The sequence below is a fragment of the Rosa rugosa genome, chromosome 6 (genome assembly GCF_958449725.1).
Source record: "Rosa rugosa chromosome 6, drRosRugo1.1, whole genome shotgun sequence".
Lineage (NCBI taxonomy): Eukaryota > Viridiplantae > Streptophyta > Magnoliopsida > Rosales > Rosaceae > Rosa > Rosa rugosa.
The window spans coordinates 45,323,311-45,344,608 of record NC_084825.1 but is presented as its reverse complement, the minus strand read 5'-3'; the positions used below and the strand labels follow the sequence as shown (position 1 = coordinate 45,344,608).

Here is a 21,298-nt window from a genome sequence, read left to right as displayed (position 1 = left end):
TAAATATTCAGTTAACACCGTATCTTGTAAACGGAGTTTTATACTGTACGGATCTTGATCACTGTACGAAATCTAAACATGGTTTTTTGCAAAATCGGCAATCAACCAAGCATGCATGCGACTTAGCATAACTGAAAAGAGAAGAAAATGTCATGTCGGCAAGCAAGAAAACATCGAATCATTTTTTCTGTCAGTGTTGATTGTAATCTCTTTCTTCTGACCAGTTGACCTGTCCTCAGCAGACACACTCAGGATACCATTGGCATCAATATCAAAGCAAACATCGAATTTAGGAACACCCTGGGGAGCTGGAGGAATGTCACGAAGGAAAATTTTACCCAGAAAATTATTATTTTTCGCTATTTCATCCTCACCCTCGTATATGGGAAACCCTGCCTCTACTTGGTTGTCCTGAATAGTAGTTACGGTCTTTTTCATCTGCACGGGAATTCTAGAGTTTCTTGGAATCACAACATTCATGAATAGCTTGGATCTATCCAATGACCGGCACTCCAACCCAAGTGAGAGAGGGGTGACATCCATGAGATTGAAGTTTTGAAGTTTCCCGGTTAGATTTTCACCAGTCAACACTGCAGCTTGAACAGCGGCACCATATGCGATAGCCTCATCTGGATTAATGCCCTTGCAAAGATCCTTTCCCTCGAACACATCTTGTAATAGCTGCTGTACCTTGGGTATCCTGGAAGAACCTCCAGCAAGAACAACATCCTGGACACTAGATATATCCATGTTAGCATCTTTCAAACACTTCTTTACAGGCACCATACATTTTTCAAAGAAATCAATGTTCAGTTGTTCGAATTTGGCACGAGTTATTGTTAAAGAGAAATCAGTATCCTCTGCCAAACAGTCGATTTCAAATTCAGTAATCAAAGAAGATGAGAGTCTTCTCTTTGCCATCTCGCAAGCATTTCTCAACCTCCTAAGAGCTCTGAAATTGTCACAAACATCCACACCATTATTCCTCTTGAATTCCTGTACACAGTAGTTGACCATATTGCGATCAAAGTCTTCACCTCCAAGATGAGTGTCTCCCGCCGTGGCCTTCACTTCGAAGACACCATCAACAACCATAAGCAGTGACACATCTAAAGTACCACCGCCCAAATCAAATATCATCACTGTTCTCTTGCTATACCAACCAGCCTTCTTGTTAATGCCAAAAGCAATAGCCGCTGCAGTTGGTTCATTGATAATTCGCAACACATTTAGGCCAGCAGTGATGCCGGCTCTTTTTGTAGCCTGACGTTGTGAGTCACTGAAGTTAGCAGGTACAGTGATGACAGCATGTCTCACAGATGAACCCAGGTAGACCTCGGCAACCTCTCGCATCTTTCCAAGAATAATGGATGAGATTTCTTCAGCAGCAAATTGTTTCTCTCGACCCTCGTGGTTAACCACAATCATGGGTTTGTCTGCTGGTCCTTCAATGACCTTGAATGGCCATAATTTCACATCATTTTGGACCGAGGTATCACTGAATTTCCTACCAATCAACCTTTTTGCATCTGCAAATTGATGCGGAGTTTAGATGATATATATATCTAAAAGTGTCTAAAATATAAATACAAATACATATATGCAGTCCGCTTAGAGATGACGTCTTTTTTGCCTCTTTGACATAAATATACGCTCCTAAAAAGTCTTTGAACTACATAATTGTTAGAGTTCGATCAGCAGGTTAACTTCGTCTTAACAACCAACATAAAAAAAAAAATCACACTACAAAGATATCTTTCAATTTAAGAACAAGCATTATATGAATAACTTGCAAGAAATAGTGGGACAAAATTAAGAAGGAAACAAATGGAAGAAAAAACCACTCGGACACAGGGATAATTGATCGTTTGAGCAACTATTGAAAGACCCTAGCAATGTGTGTGTGTGTGTATTATTTGTACGTATATGTAGAGATTTTGAGAGATAAACCTACCAAAGATTGAATTGGCTGGGTTTCTCATGACTTGGTTATACGCTGTATCACCTGCCAGTTGCTCAGTATCTGTGAAGGCAACGTAGGATGGAGTAGTTCTGTTGCCCTGATCGTTCGCTATAATTTTTATACGATCGTGCTCCCACACTGCTACGCATGAATACGTTGTCCCAAGATCAATTCCAATTGCGGGGCCTTTTCCTGCCATTCTCAGCTAAAGAAGTACTAGAACAGAATTATTATAACGAAGAAGAAAGTCATACGAAGCAAAGAAATATAGACATGTGGTCGAAAAGCGCGTTGTTATATTGAATTACTGATTAAATAAGTCAAGAGATAGAACGCATCGAAGAACTTGGTCTTAGTTTAGGGAAAAATGATTCTTTTTTGTTCTACCTAATCGATCAAGATAAGATACAATACTGTAATAAAATAAAAAATAAAAAGATATGATACAATACAATTCATGAAAATGAACTCTTGCAAAATTGAATAATATTTTGGTGTCGCACGAAAATTCTTTGCACATGCTGGGAACTTTGTGGACATCGTTTGACAAGAAAAAGCCAATTACATCAACTTAATTAGCTAAATTGCTTATTTGTTTATGAACTTTTCCGAGTCTCTTCCGTAAACTGTTCTTTCTTTTGTTTTTCACTCCAAAATCGAAAATTCACTTGTTCTTTTACTATATGCTACTACGTACATTGACCTACCTCAACTAGTGACTAGGGTTTGAATTGATCTCAACATCTTGAACTTAATTTAGAAGATAAGGAGCATGAAGTTTACACGGACAATGACAAAAGAGATCAATGCCGAGTCTACCACGGAGAAGTTGGCCAGGGTTCGCCCCTAGTGTTTGACGTTGGAGCATCCATATCGTATTTCCTAGCTAGTTCAGGCCACAATGTCTTGTCCGGTTCACATGGGTTGCGCTTGTGCCTCCCTGCCCCTCTTCTCTTCTCCCCCCAGTTCCTTTGGCGTTTGGGGTTGACTGGTCTTGGGATGGGACTATGGTGTGGTGGCCGTGCATGGTTTTTCGTTGCGGTATCAGTTGTAACATTTTACTTTATAATTCCCCAAACACTCAGTCGAGTTTTCTTCCAGTTAACTATTCCGTTACTAGCTAGCTAGGCCCAAGTAAATAACAATTAGAAATTATATACTCCCACTTTCTTTTCTCTTCACGTTCCCAATTCTTGTGCCGGTCTTTTTCTCTGCAAATTAAGGTGCATCAGATCCTTGCATCGATTGGCATAACCACCACCACTAACAACAACAATAACGGACAATATCTGACAGGTCATTACCCTGCAATTCACAACACTGCATTTTACATCCTTGCTTATTTCTTACACTAGTGGCATTATGCACGGGAAGTTCATATCGTACCTTTGGTCCAAAACGGAACTAGAAAATCGATCATATTGAGGGGCGGCTGAATTACCGCTGAATTAACCTATGTTGTCAAGTTCTTCCTCAACTTTTCTTTTTTGTTCTTTGGCTGTTTATACATAATGGAATGGGTGGGAATTTTTGTATATTGCTCACCATGACATTAAACAAAAAAATATAGTATATATGCCTACCAAGACTATTTACCATTGAAGTCTAGCTAATCAAAACTTCAAAAGGAGAGAGACTACAACAGTTACATTAATTGATGTTTACATAAGAAGCATGAACCACAATTAGAGTCTCATCAGATTCTTGATTTTGAGAAGTTAATTGCTGCAGTTTGTCGTTAGTTGTCTCTTCCCCTTTACTGAAGTTAATTAATGGCTGAGTGATAGGCTTGATTTGAGGAATTTGATTACATATAGTTCCGTGCCAGGCTTTGAGATGGGAAATTTCGGAGCAGAGTTCGTGGTCGACCCAGAATTCGTGGTCGAGACTTTGAAGGATGCCTTCCATGGTATGACTTTCAAAGCATTGAATACTTATGGACGAGACCTCGTTAAGCAGGCTGCTAGAAAGCTTGACCCAGTTATTGGCCGAGATGACGAGATAAGGAGGGTGGTTCAGAATCTCTTAAGGAGAACTAAGAACAACCCGATTCTTATTGGAGAACCAGGAGTTGGAAAAACTGCTGTAGTTGAAGGCTTGGCTCAGAGGATATTAACAGGTGATGTCCCAAGTAGTCTTGCAGATGTTAGGGTCATAGAATTGGATATGGGTGCTTTGCTGGCAGGAACACAGTATAGAGGAGAACTTGAGAAGAGGTTTAAGGCTGTGTTGAAAGAAGTGGAAAAGGCTAATGGTAAGGTGATTCTATTCATTGATGAGATTCACCTTGTTCTTGGTTCTGGTACAGCTGATGGGTCTAATATGAATCCTGCCAACCTCCTTAAACCAATGCTTGCTAGAGGTCAGCTGCGGTGCATTGGTGCGACAACTCTTGAGGAGTATAGCAAATTTGTAGCTAAGGATGCTGCATTTGAGAGAAGGTTTCAAAAGATTTTTGTGGCTGAACCTAGTGTTGAAGACACAATCAGTATCCTTCGAGGCCTGAAAGAAAGATATGAAAGTCACCATGGTGTTCGAATTTTGGACCAGACCCTGGTTGTTGCTGCGCAACTTTCAAGCCGATACATCACAGGTATGATCAGTTATAGGTGACTGATACGTTGTGATGGATGTGCTCTTCTTCTTTAATTGTGATTTTTCCTTCCTGTATCTAGCTAGATTGGAAAAATGGATGTAGTGTACAAGATTCTTTGGTAATGAATTTAATTCTTCATTATTTTACAGGGCGTCGTCTCCCTGACAAGGCAATTGATCTAGTTGATGAAGCTTGTGCAAATGTGAGAGTCCGACTTGATAGTCGACCTGAAGAAATTGATTACCTTGAAAGAAAAAGAATGCACCTGCAAGTTGAGGTCCACGCACTTGATAAAGAAGAGGACAGACGTAGCAAAGCTCGTCTTTTTGAAGTAAGTACTGGCTATCTCCAATGTATTATTCAAGAATATCTATCTCTGATATGATTTTCTGAAAAGTTGCAAGGTCTTTGAGTTTTATACATGGGTCTAGAAGGGTGGTCAGGTTGAGTTGAGTTGAGTTGAGTTACATGTCTCGGAAGTTAGAATTTTGTTAATGGTTATGGATGTTGCATGTGATTCAGGAGTAAAAATCTTAGTGGGAATTCGAATCAAATTGTTCAATTTTTTTTTTCTTTCTAGTTTCTTTTTGTTAAAGTTTTCTAGGTTGGGTGTGCTCCCCAACCTAGGTTCGAACCCCGAAGCTGTCAAAGTGGCCAGGCACTGTGCTGCAATGCACAGTTGGAGCATTTCACATGCGCCGAATGGATTTATCTTGGGCCTAGGAAGTCTTTGGGTTCCTCTTGACAAAGTCAAAAAAAAAAAAAAAAAGTTTTCTAACTTCTTATTTTCAGATTCGGAAGGAGCTTGATGAATTGGGGGACAAGCTTGAGCCCTTGCTCATAAAATATAAAAACGAGAAGGAAGGGATTGATCAAGTTCACCTGCTTAAGCAGAAGCGTGAAAAGCTCTTATTGGCTTTAGCAGAAGCTGAAAGAAATTGTGATTTTGCCAAAGCTGCCGACTTGCGTTATGGAGCTATTGAGGAAATTGAATCTGCCATTTCAAAACTTGAAGGGAGCAGCAATGAAAACATGATGTTGACAGAGACTGTTATTCCAGAACACATTGCAGAGGTTGTAAGCCGTTCTACTGGCATACCTGTGACAAGGCTGGACCAGAATGGGAAAGAGAGGTTGATTGTACTTGCTGAGAGGTTGCATAAAAGAGTAGTTGGACAAGAACGTGCAGTTGATGCTGTTGCAGCCGCGGTGTTGAGGTCAAGAGCTGGCTTAGGACGGTCAGAACAGCCAACTGGTTCATTCCTATTCCTGGGTCCAACTGGTGTCGGAAAAACTGAGCTTGCCAAGGCTCTTGCTCAGCAACTCTTTGATGATGAAAATTTGATTGTGAGAATAGACATGTCTGAGTACATGGAGCATCACTCTGTTTCACGTTTGATAGGTGCTCCTCCCGGGTAAGTGCATTTCGACTTTTCTTCAAGAAATACAATTTAGCCCCAAAATTATGGGATCGTTTTCACTTTCATACATAACTATTATCTCCGTTAGTCAATTACATACATCTGTCACTAACGTAGTTTTTTTTTTTTTTTTTGGCTGAAGTCAAAGGTTAAGAGAGGCAAAAAGCCATTTTAACCTCTGAAATTTGCCTCTCATAACCTCTGAAATTTATTGAAGAAGAAAATGTCACTAACGTGGTTACAATGTCAGTTTTTGATACATGGCGAAATTGAAGCCATTTTCTCAAGGGCATTTTCTTCGTCCAACCAATGAGAATTCACAATTTAACTGACCCAACCCATCAAAATTTGTCTAATCCATTCTGTTTTGGTGAACATTATTTATTGTACTTATAATGTGACTTGTTGCAGGTACGTTGGTCATGAGGATGGTGGGCAACTCACTGAGGCCATAAGACGAAGACCTTATAGTGTTGTATTATTTGATGAAATGGAAAAGGCACATCCCTCCGTGTTTAATATTCTCTTACAAGTGTTAGGCGATGCAAGGTTAACTGACACACAAGGTCGTCTTGCTGACTTTAAGAATACTATGATTATTATGACCTCTAACCTTGGAGCAAAGCATCTCTTGTCTGGTTTAGAGGGAGAGTGTTCAATGGAAGTTGCTCATGATCAAGTTATGCAAGAGGTATTGATTTTTCAGTCACCAGCTATAATTAGAAATTAATGGTTGAATTTATTTGACACAGAAGTACTCTAAATAATCTTTTGGTCCTTGCATAGGTGAGAAGTCACTTTAGTCCTGAATTTCTAAATCGGCTCGATGAGATTGTCATATTTGATCCTCTTTCACATGAGCATCTAACGAAAGTCGCCAGGTTGCAAATGAAGGATGTTGCAATCCGACTTGCTGACAGGGGTATTGCTTTGGCATTGACTGATGCAGCATTTGATTTTATTATGGACAAGAGTTATGATCGGGTTAGTATTTCACCATTTCTTGCATTGAACCACAATTGATTATTTTCTACTATGAGCTCTTTTTTAACATGAACATGACCAAATTATGTGGTTTATATCCAGGTTTATGGTGCTAGACCCATCAGAAGATGGCTTGAGAGGAACGTAGTAACAGAGTTATCAAGAATGCTGATTGGAGGAGAGATAGATGAGAACTCAACTATATATATAGATGCGAGACCAAATGGAAGTGAGTTGCTGTATCGGGTGGAGAAGAACGGAGGGCTCGTTAATGCAGTCACAGGTCAAAAGACAGATGTATTGATCCAACTTGCCAACTAATGATGATGAACAGAGTTGAGAAATTTAAGGAGGAGGAAATATAGACGAGTATTGGTTTTCTTCTCTTCTTTCAAAGACAGCTTTGTAAAAAGACTGGTTCTGTGGTAGTGAGACTTCATGCTTGAGCATTGATCGATGATGTTCATGTTGATGCAATGGAGTCCCATTCCTTTCCGAAGCGACTTGTGGTGAAGCACAGATATATGCAGATCAAGTCCAAATCTTCTAGTTGATTCCAGTCTTGGAGGCAAAGTCTACTTGTTTGCCTAATAAGTTTAGTTTTTTGTAAATCTCTTTGTAAATCTTTATGTTTAATAAGCATATATAAGGCAATACAATGGATGTTTTCCCAAATTCTCATCTGCCTTTCAACTTGTTCACTCCTAAACAATCTAATTGTCGTGTTAACTGAAGGTGATTTGTTCATGGGTGCATGACAACTCCCTTCTGTTGAAGCATGTTGAGTTTGTTGTTGATTAGCTAGGTTAAGATTGGATTGTTGTGAGGCTTGATATATTTTGGATATTCAAACCAACATACAAATCCATTCTCTATGGTCTATAATCTTTATTGTATTTCCCATTTAATTTAAGCCAAAAACCTAAGGCAGAATTGTGCTTCCATGCTACCAGCTCAGAGTTGTGCCAACCATATGCATAAGAGTTGACCAGCAAGTGGGGATTTTCTTCCATTTCTAAAATGGAAAACTTGCAGTTGCTTTGAAAAAAAAAAAAAAAAAAAAAAAAACAGAAATGGAAAGAAACAGTTTCAAGATTGATATTACATAGTTGAGAAGAGTTTACTATCAAATATTAGCTAGCTTCCTGATGAGATTCCCGTGTGGATCACCGGTATACAAAAGGAGGAATGCTATCAAGGATCTACTAATTTGTAGCATCAACCATATAAACGGAACTACAGCAATACTTCAGATCCTGCATGAACCATTTAAGTCCTTTTCTTTGGGGCTTGAGAACAGAGGAAAGTTTTATTTTCAATACATTCATATTGTGTAAAAAATAAAAATGTATTAAGAAAATAAAGAAAAAGCTGTATATTGTTGTAAAACTATAGTAAACGAATTTGAGAGAGAGAGAGTATAGACGTAGAGAATAGAATGTGTGTATTATTCATCTCACCATGAGGAGGTTTATATAGGAGTACATGATGTATACAAATAGGCAACGTTTAATAGCAACGTCAATTACTCCTATTCACAATCCTATCAATCACTAATCTATAGTGAAAGGCATATATGACTCTCCATCTATTTACATGATATTAGCCATAATTATTTACAACACTCCCCCTTGGATAAATCATGTCAATAGTGTTGCCTAGGCTGAGCGCTTCTAAGTTGCCTCGTCAAAAACCTTGCCAAGTAATAAAAACCCTGTGGGAGAAAAACAACCTTGGTCGAATGAGAAAAAGAGCACAACGCGCGTGAATGTGGAGTAGTCGTATCACAACAGAGATAGGTGAAGTCTTCTTATCAGCATCATAAGTAGATAGTATGTCTACGAGAGGTATGCATTAGAGTTGCTACACCAAAACCTTGCCCGGTAAACCCAGTGGGAGAAACCCGTGGTCGAAGGGAAAAGATGAGCAAATGCATATATGTCAAATCAAAACATCTTCAAGATGTAGTATAAGTGGGGTGACCATGCTAAAGATGTGCCTCGTTAAAACCTTGCCAGGTAACAAAACCCAGTGGGACAAAATAACCCTGGACGAAGGACAAAAAGAGTACACGATGGTCAAGTGTGTATGCTTCGGGATACTCCCCCTGATTTCGACTCCCCCTGAAAATTACATGTTAGGTAATTCAGATAGTTTACGTAGATCGAATCTGCTTGACTTCAATCTTCTGATGCTCCTGTTGTTGCTGATGAAGAAGAACTTCGGTGCAATATGTTTGGTGTTGTCTCCTTTGATGAAACTCATCTTTATCTGCTCTATGTAAGCAGCATTATCCTCGTAGATAATGGTTGGTTCATCATTGGTGGAATGCAGTCCACATGTGCTTCGAACATGCTTTGTAACGGCTCTTAACCATATACATTCACGTACTACTTCGTGAAGAGCTAGAATCTCAGCATGATTCGAAGAGGTAGCAACAAGAGTCTGTTTTGTAGACCTCCAAGAAATTGCAGTATTCCCAATGGTAAAGACATAACCAGTTTGGGAACGTGCCTTGTGCCGGTCTGATAGATAGTCTATATCAGCATATCCAACAAGGCAAGCATCATTCTGAGGATCAAGGGGGTTTGATCCATTCCTTGATGCGTAGGGATAGGATAAGCCCATATCTGTCGTACCTCTAAGGTAGCGAAAATTGTCTTTTATGCCATTCCAGTGGCGGCGTGTTGGCGCAGAGCTATATCTAGCTAACAAGTTCACATCGAATGAGATGTCCTATCTAGGGCATTAAGCCAAGTACAATAATGCGCCTATTGCACTTAGATATGGGACTTCTAGCACCAATATCTTTCGTTATCATCTACAGGACGATACGGTTCTTTCTAGACTTCGGACGACTATGGGTATGCGCTTTTATCCTCATTAAAGCGTCTTAACATCTTCTAGATGTAATTTGGTTGATGGACCAAAATTTCATCTGCATTGTGCTCGGGCTCCAGGTCGAGACAATAATTTGTTCTCCCAAGGCCTTTCATCTCAAATTCCAACTTCAGGTGCTTTGCGGTTTCCTTGATATCTTCAGGAGTATCAATCAAATTCATTTCATTGACATAGACCGCCACAATTCCAAACTAGGAACTTGTTTCCTTAATAAACACGCATGGGCATAGTTTATTATTCACATATCCCATCCCGATTAAATATTCACTTAGACGGTTATACCACCTCCGTCTGGATTGTTTCAATCCATAAAGTGAACGCCTCAAAACTAATGAAGAGCGTGTTCCGTGGTCTAGAACTATTTGCATCGGGTATATTAAGTCCTTTAGGAACTTTTATGTATATCTCTGTATCGTGATCCCCATAGAGATAAGTTGTGACCACATTCATAAGCTGCATATTCAGTTTTTCGGAAAACTACCAAACTGATAAGGTAGCAGAACGTTATGACGTCCATTACGGGAGAATACACCTCCTCGTAATCAATCACAGGGCGTTGAGAAAATTCTTGCGCCACTAGATGAGCCTTGTGTATCACAATCTCATTTTTCTCATTACGCTTCCTTACAAATACCCATTTAAATTCTACGGGTTTAACATGGGGAGGTGTAGGAACAACAGGTCCAAACACCTTTCTCTTTGTCAAAGAATCTAATTTGACCTGGATTGCTTATTTCCTTTTTGGCCAGTCGTCTCTTCGTTGATATTGATCAACAAAGCAGGGTTCGAGGTCATCGCTTATTATAATTTCGGTGGCCACCGCAAATACTAATATATCATCGATGATAATCTCAATCCGATTCCAAATCTCACTAAATTTACCGAGATTTCTGTATTCTCGGGAGTGGGTTCAAATGTTGGAGCGTCCCCCAACATGGTCTCTTCTAGGACGTACCCATAATCCGGATTTATCTCGTGAGATGAATCGGTTTGAGATTGCGATGTCAAGAGGATTCGTTTGTGCCAAGTTTACCCTCTTCTAGGGATAAGAATCCTTCGAACCTAATGGTCTACCTCGCTTCTGGGCAGGGACATGTGACTGGTTAGCCGCCATGGTCGTACCTCGTCCATCTGGGATGACACATCCTACAGGGACGTCTATCCTTGCAGGCACATTTGCAGCAGGTATTTATGATCTCGTCACTTTAGCTATATAAGAGAAAGTGTCTCTATAGATCTATAATTGTCCGCACTTCAGTATTTTCATGCGGTTTGGGGATCAAGATGAGACATTGTGGGGACATTTCATGTTAGTTCACGCCGTTCATCAGGAACAGTGACGTTCTTATCTCCCCCTAATGGCGGGAAGACTGTCTCATCAAAGTGACAATCCGCAAATCTAGCGGTAAAGAGATCGCCTGTCAAGGGCTCTAAAAAGCACATAATGGATGGGATTCATAATCGACATACACGCCCATCCTTTGTTGAGAACCCAATTTTGTACGTTGTGACGGCACAATTGGCACGCGGACTGCATACCCAAATGCGCGTAAGTGCGAAACATCAGGTTCGTACCCAGTCACTAACTATAACGCGGAGTAAGGTTGGTAGCAGTGGGCCTCAACGGGACCAACATAGCTGCATGCAAGATTGCATAACCCCACGCAAAAACTAGAAGCTTGGTGCGCATTACCAAGATTCTATTTGCGAGACCATCTTGGGTGTGAACATAGGGAACTATATGTGCAGCATCAATCCCAAGGGATATACAATAATCATCGAAAGACTTCGATGTAAACTCTCCGGTATTATCAAGTCTTATAGACTTTATGGGATAATCCGAGTGGTGAACCCTCAATTTCATGATCTGGGTGAGAGTTTAGCAAAAGCAGCGTTTTCTTGTGGACAATAGTGTAACATGTGATCACTTTGTCGATATATCAACCAAAACCATTAATATTTAACTGGTCCACATGGTGGTTGGATATATATGTCCACAAATTTCCCTTGCATTCTGTGCAGAAAAATGGTGGTGTATGTACTAGTCTTTGCATATGATGGTCTAGTATGGCATAGCGTGTCATTATATACAAGACCCTTATTCAGAAGGGGATGCACCTGCGATGAATTGAGGATACGGTGCATCATACTTTGACCTGGGTGTCCCAAACGGTCATGCCATAGCAAGTAGTTGCTTGAATTAGTTAGCTTCTAGCTAACAGATTCCAATTTCTCCAATGTATGCTTCTGGCCACACACTTTGGAGGTTATGTAAAGATATTACACTCATTTTTCTCAGTGGTTTCAGCGTGATAACCGTTGGTTCGAATATCCTTAATACTCAATAACATTCTTCTGGAATGTGGAGATTATAAGGCCTCATTAATGGTAGGTTCAGTACCATTGGACAACATACAGTGGGTTTTGCCATAACCCTCTATCAGGTTGGATTGGCCTGATACGGTTGTCACAGAGGTATGAATAGACATAAGTTTGAAAAATATCTCCGATCTGGGAGTATGGTGTGCGTAATAGCACTTTTAACCAGACAACAAACTTCCCCATAAGACATGCCTATTCATAAATTTGATTCAATGGATCACATGTATGAATAAGTTTATTGAATTAAATATATTCGAACATAACCACATTTCTATAATCCAAAATAATTGAAAACATAAATCACCAAAATCTAAAGATGTTTCATTCATTAAGATGAAATAGATATGGCACAAGGGGCCAATTATACCCATGTCTTCGAGTTCTAATCCTCGGTATGTTCAGTAACTGCCTGAAAATCGGTGATCTCTAGTGTGGAATCGATAGAAAATGACCCTTTAATAAAGTTGGTATTTCGAGTTCCGCGACCGGCGTAATACTCATCTATTGCTTAGGCTATCGCACAACAGGTGCGGGACCAGCAGTCAATTCATCCATATTGATAACAAAGATCATGCTGATTCTGGTGGTAGCGGGCCTGACCAGTGTTCCTTTCAACTCGGGCTTGCTGAGTTATGGCATCATGGTTCCTACCACGTGGGCCTTGGCCACGTGGATCCTGATTATGTGGCCTCTTAGGCTTTGGCCAAGTGGCAGACAGTCATATGGGCTAATTTTGTTCTGCCAATCATGTCTTGCTTCAAGCAAGAAAATGGTCATCTGATGGTGAAAGTGCTCTTCCAGAGCAACCCAAAGAGTTTGTGTATCCTTTTCATCGGATACTCAACTTGGAGTGTTTTCTCCATATTTTTCCTTATGAACATTATGACACTCGCCTTAAAAGCCTCAGTGACGACATTGTCAATATCGATTGTTGATCTCATCTTCTTTGCAGTCAGATGAATTTTCACATCTTGAGTTCACTTTAGATAGTTTCTTCTGGAGACCTCCAAAGCAACAAAGTCAAACATGTTGAGATTTAAAATTTCTTACAGGAAAGGAACAAATAATATTAGTGCTTTGGGTAATATCATCCATAAGCAAGTAATGAGAACTTCAGGTTCTATAACATGGTATGAAAAATCGGATTAGACATGTAAAATCTACTGGTTTTATCGTGTGTGGTGAATTTATGAAGGAAACTTCAAGTTTCTTAAACGGCATTATCGAAACTTATCGAAACTACAAGTTCGATAAATGTATGAACTATTGGTTCATTTAGAACTTCTAGTTCATTAGGTACCTGCATTTTCTACACATATATTCTACTGCGAAAATTTAGACAAGTAACACAATAATATTGAATTGAGCAAATTGAAATAATCTCACAAATTGGATAAATAAAAACCACAAATCAATTGAGATATTAATTGCATGCTAGTAATATAACATATTAATTATCACACAATTATGTGAATAAATGCTTCTGGCAATTAATTACACATATTAGATATGGTGAATCTATTTACAATATGAAATCATTTTTCCTTTTATTTTGATTCTGCTGGACCCTTTTGGTAAGAGTATGAGGTTTGGGTGGAGCGAAAAGTTATTACTCAACCCTTTTGGTAACTCCAATTAAATACGACCAGGTAAGAGTATGAGGTTTGGGTGGAGCGAGGCTCTCTTAAGTACACAGTCTCATTGTATCTTGCCTAGACATCGCATCGAATTGGGTGCGCCTACTTGGAAAGATTCATAACCTTTCAATGTTATCGAAACTACGGGTTCGATACGTGTGAACTTCTGGTTCAATATTTATGTATGAACTTCTGGTTCATTAAGTACCTGAGGAATTGGGTTCAAATCTCATTAATGCTTCTGGCATTTCATATAAATAAATTGGGCAAATGCTTCTGGCATAATGTTTATGTAATAATCGGGTAATAATTCAGCCCATAATGCTTGTAGCATAAGAAATTGTAATGGCATAATTCAAATTTGTAAAACCAAAAATTAAGCCCATAATTCTTCTATCATAATTCACGCAATAATTCAGAATTGTCTCAATGTGATAATGAAGTGATTGTGGTAATGAGCATAAATTACTATGGTAATTGCTTTGGATAAAATCAATCAAAATCAAATCACGGGTTGATCAATCACCAATTAATTGGTCTCAAATCTGCTTCTGGCAGAATTAATACTAAATAGTGTTAACACATACTAACTTGCCATAGTGGTACAGCGGACAACATATTGAGTTGGTACCTATTTTAGCTGGGTTCGAATCCCAGCAACTGCACAATCTGTTTTTTTTTTTTTTTTTTTTTCTGTTTCTTGTTGAATTGATGTTACTGATATTGATTTGGTACTACTGGACCAAGTACCACAGATATATAGTTGCAGTCCATAAATTTTTCTCTTTTCTGTCCCAATCAAACAATCCCAAACACATGAACAAATATATACAAATACGTATACCAAGTAAATAAATCATGTAGGACTTGCTAGGGTTCATGCATTATGGTGATTTTTCATATTCAATCAATAGGCTCAATAAGCATGAATATAAAATTAGGTTTTGGAAAACATTACTTGATGAAGGACGAATGAATCTTCAGCTTATGTGTGCAGAACTGAGAAGGTCGTCTTCTCAGCCAATCCAAGAGCTATTCGCCTCTTCTGGTAGGAAATCCCGAATCTCAAAGCTATTCGATCCAAATCTTAGAGCTAGTCGTGAACACGGAGCAGATTCTCTTCTGAACAGCTCCCACTTCGAATGGTGTACAGGTCTCAAAACGACTCCAATAGGGCTGAAATTTGGAGGTCAGATAGAAGAGGCAGAGGCGAACAACTTTGATGAAGGGAAGATTTTGATCTGAGGTCCCAATCAAGAGGTTTCGGGGCGTTCAAACAGGCTGCAGCAGGGGGCGGGTTTTTTTCCTGGCTAGGGCTTGGGTTAGAGTATCGTGCTGATAACGTGTTGTAAAACTATAGTAAACGAATTTGAGAGAGAGAGAGTATAGACGTAGAGAATAGAATGTATGTATTATTCATCTCACCATGAGGAGGTTTATATAGGAGTACATGATGTATACAAATAGGCAACGTTTAATAGCAACGTCAATTACTCCTATTCACAATCCTATCAATCACTAATCTATAGTGAAAGGCATATATGACTCTCCATCTATTTACATGATATTAGCCATAATTATTTACAACATATATGTAAATAATCAGTGCTTTTAGCAAAGGTTGATCCAAATTGAATCAACCTTTACGAAAATCCTCTTTCTTTGGGGGTTAAATTACAACAACCCTATTTCAACCATAATTAACAACAAACTTAACATTCATTGATAGATAGGAAGTATGTTGTACGTTTTCCTTGAACACATTAATCTCCTTCAGTTAACAAAACAATTAGATTGTGTTGTCTGCAAGGAGTGAACAAATAGAAAAATACAAAAGAAATAAAAATGTGTATTGATCCATATTTCATCAAATGTTCATCACCATACCATGCATGTATCTCGTCACTGATGACTGGATCTATATACAGTTGAGTTCTCATCAATTTCTTCTCTAACCACCTACTTTGATATGAGATTGATTTCGATTTAAATTTAGAAAATTAACTAGGTAAAGTAAATTGTAACAGGAAATAACAGACTTGGCTATCTGATTATGAAGCTGACATACCTCATTCACCTTTATTTGAGACTAAAATTTTGTTCACTAAAAGAGTCCAAATTAAACTTATATGTAAACAAACATAAATAGAAGTTGATCAAATAATGGAGTGATCACTTGATCAAGCCAGCTTCGTGTTGTAAAAGAGCTGATTCAAATAATGAACTGATTGCTTAGCGCGCAGTTGAGACTTGGAGTGATCACTAGGGAAAATACCAGTTGCTTGATGTCATGAATTAATGGCAAATATATACTTCATTTTCAGATGAACAAAGAACAAATGTTCTCTTCAACCATTTTAATTTCATGTATCAACTGAAGCGTGAGATAATAACTAATTGTTCATTTCATGAAACTAGCCACTCCCCTTCAGCATTCAGCACATCAGCAACTCCTTTAGAATCAGCTTCAACATTTCAGTTGTATGACTTGTATCTATGTTGAAATACAAGTAATCCCTCTAAAATCAAACTGATTTTTACAAAACATGCTTATTAAGTCTTAGTAGGCAATAAATTCTAAATCCTCACCTCATCTTCCCAATTCCATCAAAAGTTGTTCTGCCTCTGTTAATTATAATCCCTTTCATGTGGCCGCTGTTAATATCCTCAGCAGAGACACTCAAGATATCATTGGCATCAATACTAAAGCAAGTCTGAAACTGGGGCACACCCTTGGGAGCTTGATATTTTCCATCGACCATATTCACCCACAAAGTTGTTATTCACTACCTTCGTACTCTGATCACCTTCATAAACAGAGAATCTGCCACTAGTTTTGTAATCGACAAATGTACTAAAAGCACAGTTCTCGGTGGGAGTTCATGTGTTTATTGAAATAACAACCATCATGGCACATCCCATTGCACTCTCCACGCCAAGTGACAGAACGGTGACATCCAAGAGTCTGGTGGCCCATTCCCATTCCCATTCCCACTCAACACTGCAGCTTTGGCAGCAACCTATGGCAGTACCTCATCTAGATTAATGTTCTTGCACAACTTCTTCGCCTTGAAAAAAATTTTCAATTGCTGTTGCACCTTGAGAATTCTGGAAATGATTACTCGAATCCAAACAGACAATCTCACTTGTAGACATAGATGAACGTCTCCTCTTCTCTCTCCCACATATATTTATCAATGCCTCAAGAACTCTGGAATTTCCACTAATTTACCATTCTGCTATCGGAGTCTTCACACCAAGGTCATTGTCTCCAGCAGTAGCCTTCACTTCAAAATTACCATCCCCCTGTGGCAAGTAGAGGAACATCTAAAGTACCACCGCCCAAATCAAATACCATCACATTTATCTAACTATACCAACCCGACTTCTTATCAAAGCAATATGCAATAGCTGCTGCAGTTGGTTCGTTGATAATACAACTCACATTTAGGCCAGCAGAACAGCAGCATGCCAGTGTCTTTGGTATTGAAGTAAACTGGCACAGTAACAACTGCATTTTTAACAGCTGAGCTGAAATAGGCCTCAGCAGTCTCTTGCATCCTTGCAAGAACCATGGCTGAGATTTCATCTGCAGCAAACTGTTGCTCTTGACCATTTATGTAACCGCAATCACAGGCTTGTTACCATGACCTTTAGTGGCTGAAGTTTCAAATCATTTTGAACAGTGGTAACACTGAATCTCCAGAGAATTAATTGTTTTCATCTGCAAATTCATGCGAAATTTAGATATACAATTAGACAAAGGAAAACTAGAACCGGTTAACACACATATACCAACAGTTTAAGATGGGTAACAAAATAGCAACAATAGAATGAATAAAGTTCAATCTGATATGCATTCAAGCATTTTAACACATTCCATGTTTCATAATTAATGCCCAGTAACATTGACACTCACATTGTTATACGAAACAACATATACTATTACAAATTTACAATAAGGTAGATATCAGCTAATTAAAAGAAAAGCAATCTTGTAGTTAACCTTTAACTTTGGAATCTTTACTAAAGAACTGAACTGTAATATGAAAGTCTAATCTAAAATGGCACATTTGGTTACTTAAAATCTAATCTAAATGAAATTTCTATACAACTAAGGCTTAGTTTGGGATTGCTGTGCTGTGAGAGGAAGCACTTCCGAACTTGCTGTGAGAGGAAGCACTTCCGAACTTGCTGTGAGAAGAAGCAGCTGAGGTGTTTGGTAAACTGTTTTTAAAAGTGCTGTGAGAACGAAAAACAATTTGTAGGTGTTTGGTAAGTTGCAAGGCAAAAGTGCTTTGGCTGGGTATAATTACCAAAATAGGCATACATGCTAAGATATGCTACTAAAATACATAATTTTGTTTTTTGATTATGTAACTATATTTCTCATGTATTATTCTTGTACCCTTGGTTGGACCGAATAAAAGATTTACTTTAAACTCTTCAATATGCATATTATGTTTTACTATTACACAAAATAAGGATAGCATCCCTGAACTTCCGAACTTCAGAAACTCTAAGCTTCTTCTGGCACAGTCTCTCCTCATTTTTGTTCTGCCGGAAATTCAACTGATATAAGTTGTTGGTCAAACGATCACCACACAAAAAACTTCCCCAATGGATTCTTTCTTTTGAATTACTGGATCTGCAAGTCATGATGGTCAACATGACAACTCGTATAAATATTTGAAAATAAAATCATCCTAGAAGTAAATACTAATCAAACATTCTGATTGGGAAGCTAATGTGCAATAGCTTATGAACAAAACCAAAGTTAAAAACAACAAAACTTGATTATTTGTTGTTTAACTTTTCGACACCAAGTTTTTGTTAAGATCAGCATTCAATATTGAGATAATACAAGTTGATAGTTTTAATACAGTCGGTATTACTCAACTACCAAACTTACTGTTTTGAACTGGCATCTTAAGTATGCATATGATAGCTTAGCAGCCAACTTCCATTGAATAACTATATCAGGTTTCAATTGCTTCTTCCATAATTATTGCGTAAAAAGAATGTCACTACGGTCCTAAAGGCTAACCTGGAAGGCAGAAAGACAAATCATAGTACTGATAGGTCTCGCTGCAAAAGAATAACAAGTAGAAACAATATTAAAAAAAGAAAAAGGCCGGGGGCTTACTAAGGAAAAAGAAAGTACTTTACTTAAGTTTATTCATCTACAGAGAAAGATTCAACACTAGGAACAAAGCTTGATGACAAGAGAACAAATTAGCTCATCTTTTCATCCTGATCAGTATCAATTCATCTATTAGTCATCAACTACTTTTCAACATTCTTCGGTCTATCAAAACCTTCTGAGGTATGTTCTCAATTTCAAGTCATGAACCAGTTCAAACAAAACTTACAACTACCCCAGAACAAGCAGTAAGGGATGGCAACAAAAGGACTGAACAAGCATTTGCAGATTATCTAATCTGATGCACAAGAAGCAACAAGTAGATATACACCAACCTAGAAACATGAACTTAATAGACGGTGAATAATGAGGATCATGGAATTAAAAAAACTGTGCTATGAGTAAACCATTATTTATATACAATCAATAGATATCTGTAGCACCAGGATCCCTACCTTTTGTCCTTCAAAGAAGCAATAACACCAGCAACTTCAGTGGGAGAAACAGGTGACGGGGAGTTACCCCTAGAACTCAAATTGGAAGAAGAAGAGGTTCAACTCGGAGTTGAAGGACGAGAAGAGCTCGGGGAGTTAACAGAGTGAGGATAATAGGACTGCTGTGCTGGAGCATCCTCGGGACGTGGCTGAGCTTGTGGCTCCTGTGATCCCCTGTATATCAAAACCAAACTAAAATCACAATTTTGGTCCAAAGCTGCATGATTACCAAGAACCTTAATTAGAGTGTCCTTCCCAAACTAATTCATCCATCATTAGAAAACCCAAAGCTTGGAATGCCACAACTTTGCAATTCCAATTAATCTGCTATAATATGAAACAAGCATCAAAACAAACAAACAAAACAAATTGTGATTCAAAACGTTCTGAATAACAATATTGTAATTGTCAATTACAAATCTACAATCATAAATATGCTTCCATGAAAAGCCAACAATCTTTAGCAACAGTTGCAACATTCTCTCCACATAAAGATTTTCACTTTACTTGGATGCTTTAATGAGTTTAATCCCCACAATGCTTTCCAGAACCCCCTTTGGGAAATCACCAATTTGTTTCCACCTCCACCTAAACAATTTCATATCAGATACAATTTCAATTTCCATCCAAATACCAAGACAAATGCAATTCAATTCCCATCAAAACTGGCAAAACTGATGCCAAATTTCAAAACAGATGCAATATAAATATACAATACAATTCAATTTCAATCAGTAACTAACTTCCAAAACAACTTGATCAATTCCATAACTCAGAAATCGAACCGGAAAGCAACCAAGAATTTCTGCTTTGCTGCTTGAGGAAGAGAGCAACCAAGAGTTCGAGGCTATTCGAACACTTGAGAGATTGATTGAAAACCCAGAAAGTAAAAACCCAGACAGATCGATCAACTATTCGACTGCAGTCCGTCACCGAGTTACCGTCGATGAGAGCGAGGGTCGTCGAAGCCTCGACGGTCGAAGAGAGAGACTGAGAGGGAAAAAATGTCAGCGCCCTCTCTCGATTTCTTCCGATGAGTATGAATCATGCTCAAGTATTTGACGGCGAAGGGAGGGGGAGGAGGAGGAGGAGAGTGCGATGGTTTTGCCTCGCACAGAATACAGATGAAGAAAAATGACTGGGTTCAGTGTAAATTTTAGAAAATGATGAGGACAAAATCGGGAATTTGATAAATTTCATTAAAGAAGCACTGTTCACTCCGTGTTTTCCAGAGAAGCAACTTTCAAAAGCTAGCACTTGGTTGCTTCTCACTTTCAGCTTCTGGGAGAATCTATTTGGACCAAAAGCAGCTTCTAGAGAGTTTACCGAACACCATATCTTAAGTCCAAAAGCTGAAGCAACCCCAAAAGCAGCTCCAAAAGCAATGCCAAACTAAGCCTAAATGACCCCCAATGCTAAATGAAACTTCTATACAACTAAATGACCACCAATGATGTAGTTAAGGATCAAACCTTGGAATGTAATTACTAATCAGTCTTCAGAATTCATTTTTTTTGTTCTTTTTCTTACATCAAATCAAGGTTTATCAATGCCAAAGTAGAAATTTTCAATCTTTAATACACAAACAAACCCCAAATCTGACAACACTTCCTTGGCCTTGCAATACATTTTCAGCTACCATACTGGTTAGTAGTGACTACTACATTAGGGCTGTTATACAACATTACTAATTCTACAAAACCAAAACAAAAATTGGTGCCCAGAATAAAAGGAAAACCCACTTCAGGAAAAAAAAAATAGAGGCACATGAGAAAGT

General features: G+C 38.5%; 2 protein-coding genes and 1 long non-coding RNA gene across 6 annotated transcripts; 1 reads left to right on the top strand and 2 right to left on the bottom strand.

The window, feature by feature from the left end:
• On the bottom strand, window positions 1–2,219 carry LOC133715569 (heat shock cognate 70 kDa protein-like). Its single transcript, XM_062142107.1, has 2 exons — window positions 1,955–2,219; window positions 1–1,529 (listed from the first exon to the last, which is right to left on the bottom strand). Exons 1-2 carry the CDS (start codon window positions 2,160–2,162, stop codon window positions 151–153), a joined length of 1,587 nt encoding a protein of 528 aa, XP_061998091.1. The 5' UTR covers window positions 2,163–2,219; the 3' UTR covers window positions 1–150.
• Window positions 2,220–3,537: 1,318 nt separating this feature from the next.
• LOC133715567 (chaperone protein ClpB1-like) lies at window positions 3,538–7,652 on the top strand. Its single transcript, XM_062142103.1, has 6 exons — window positions 3,538–4,556; window positions 4,709–4,890; window positions 5,352–5,974; window positions 6,392–6,671; window positions 6,767–6,964; window positions 7,067–7,652. Exons 1-6 carry the CDS (start codon window positions 3,800–3,802, stop codon window positions 7,283–7,285), a joined length of 2,259 nt encoding a protein of 752 aa, XP_061998087.1. The 5' UTR covers window positions 3,538–3,799; the 3' UTR covers window positions 7,286–7,652.
• Window positions 7,653–16,128: 8,476 nt separating this feature from the next.
• Window positions 16,129–20,640, bottom strand: LOC133715573 (uncharacterized). 4 transcript variants are annotated; one of them, XR_009849127.1, is made up of 4 exons: window positions 20,307–20,640; window positions 19,483–19,695; window positions 18,797–18,972; window positions 18,232–18,532 (listed from the first exon to the last, which is right to left on the bottom strand). It is a non-coding gene; the product is annotated as an uncharacterized LOC133715573 (long non-coding RNA). The 4 variants fall into 4 exon arrangements; XR_009849125.1 differs by having other exon boundaries at window positions 18,932–18,972; window positions 20,307–20,635; XR_009849128.1 differs by lacking the exons at window positions 18,232–18,532; window positions 18,797–18,972 and adding an exon at window positions 16,129–17,608 and having other exon boundaries at window positions 20,307–20,634.
• Between the last annotated feature and the right edge of the window lie 658 nt (window positions 20,641–21,298).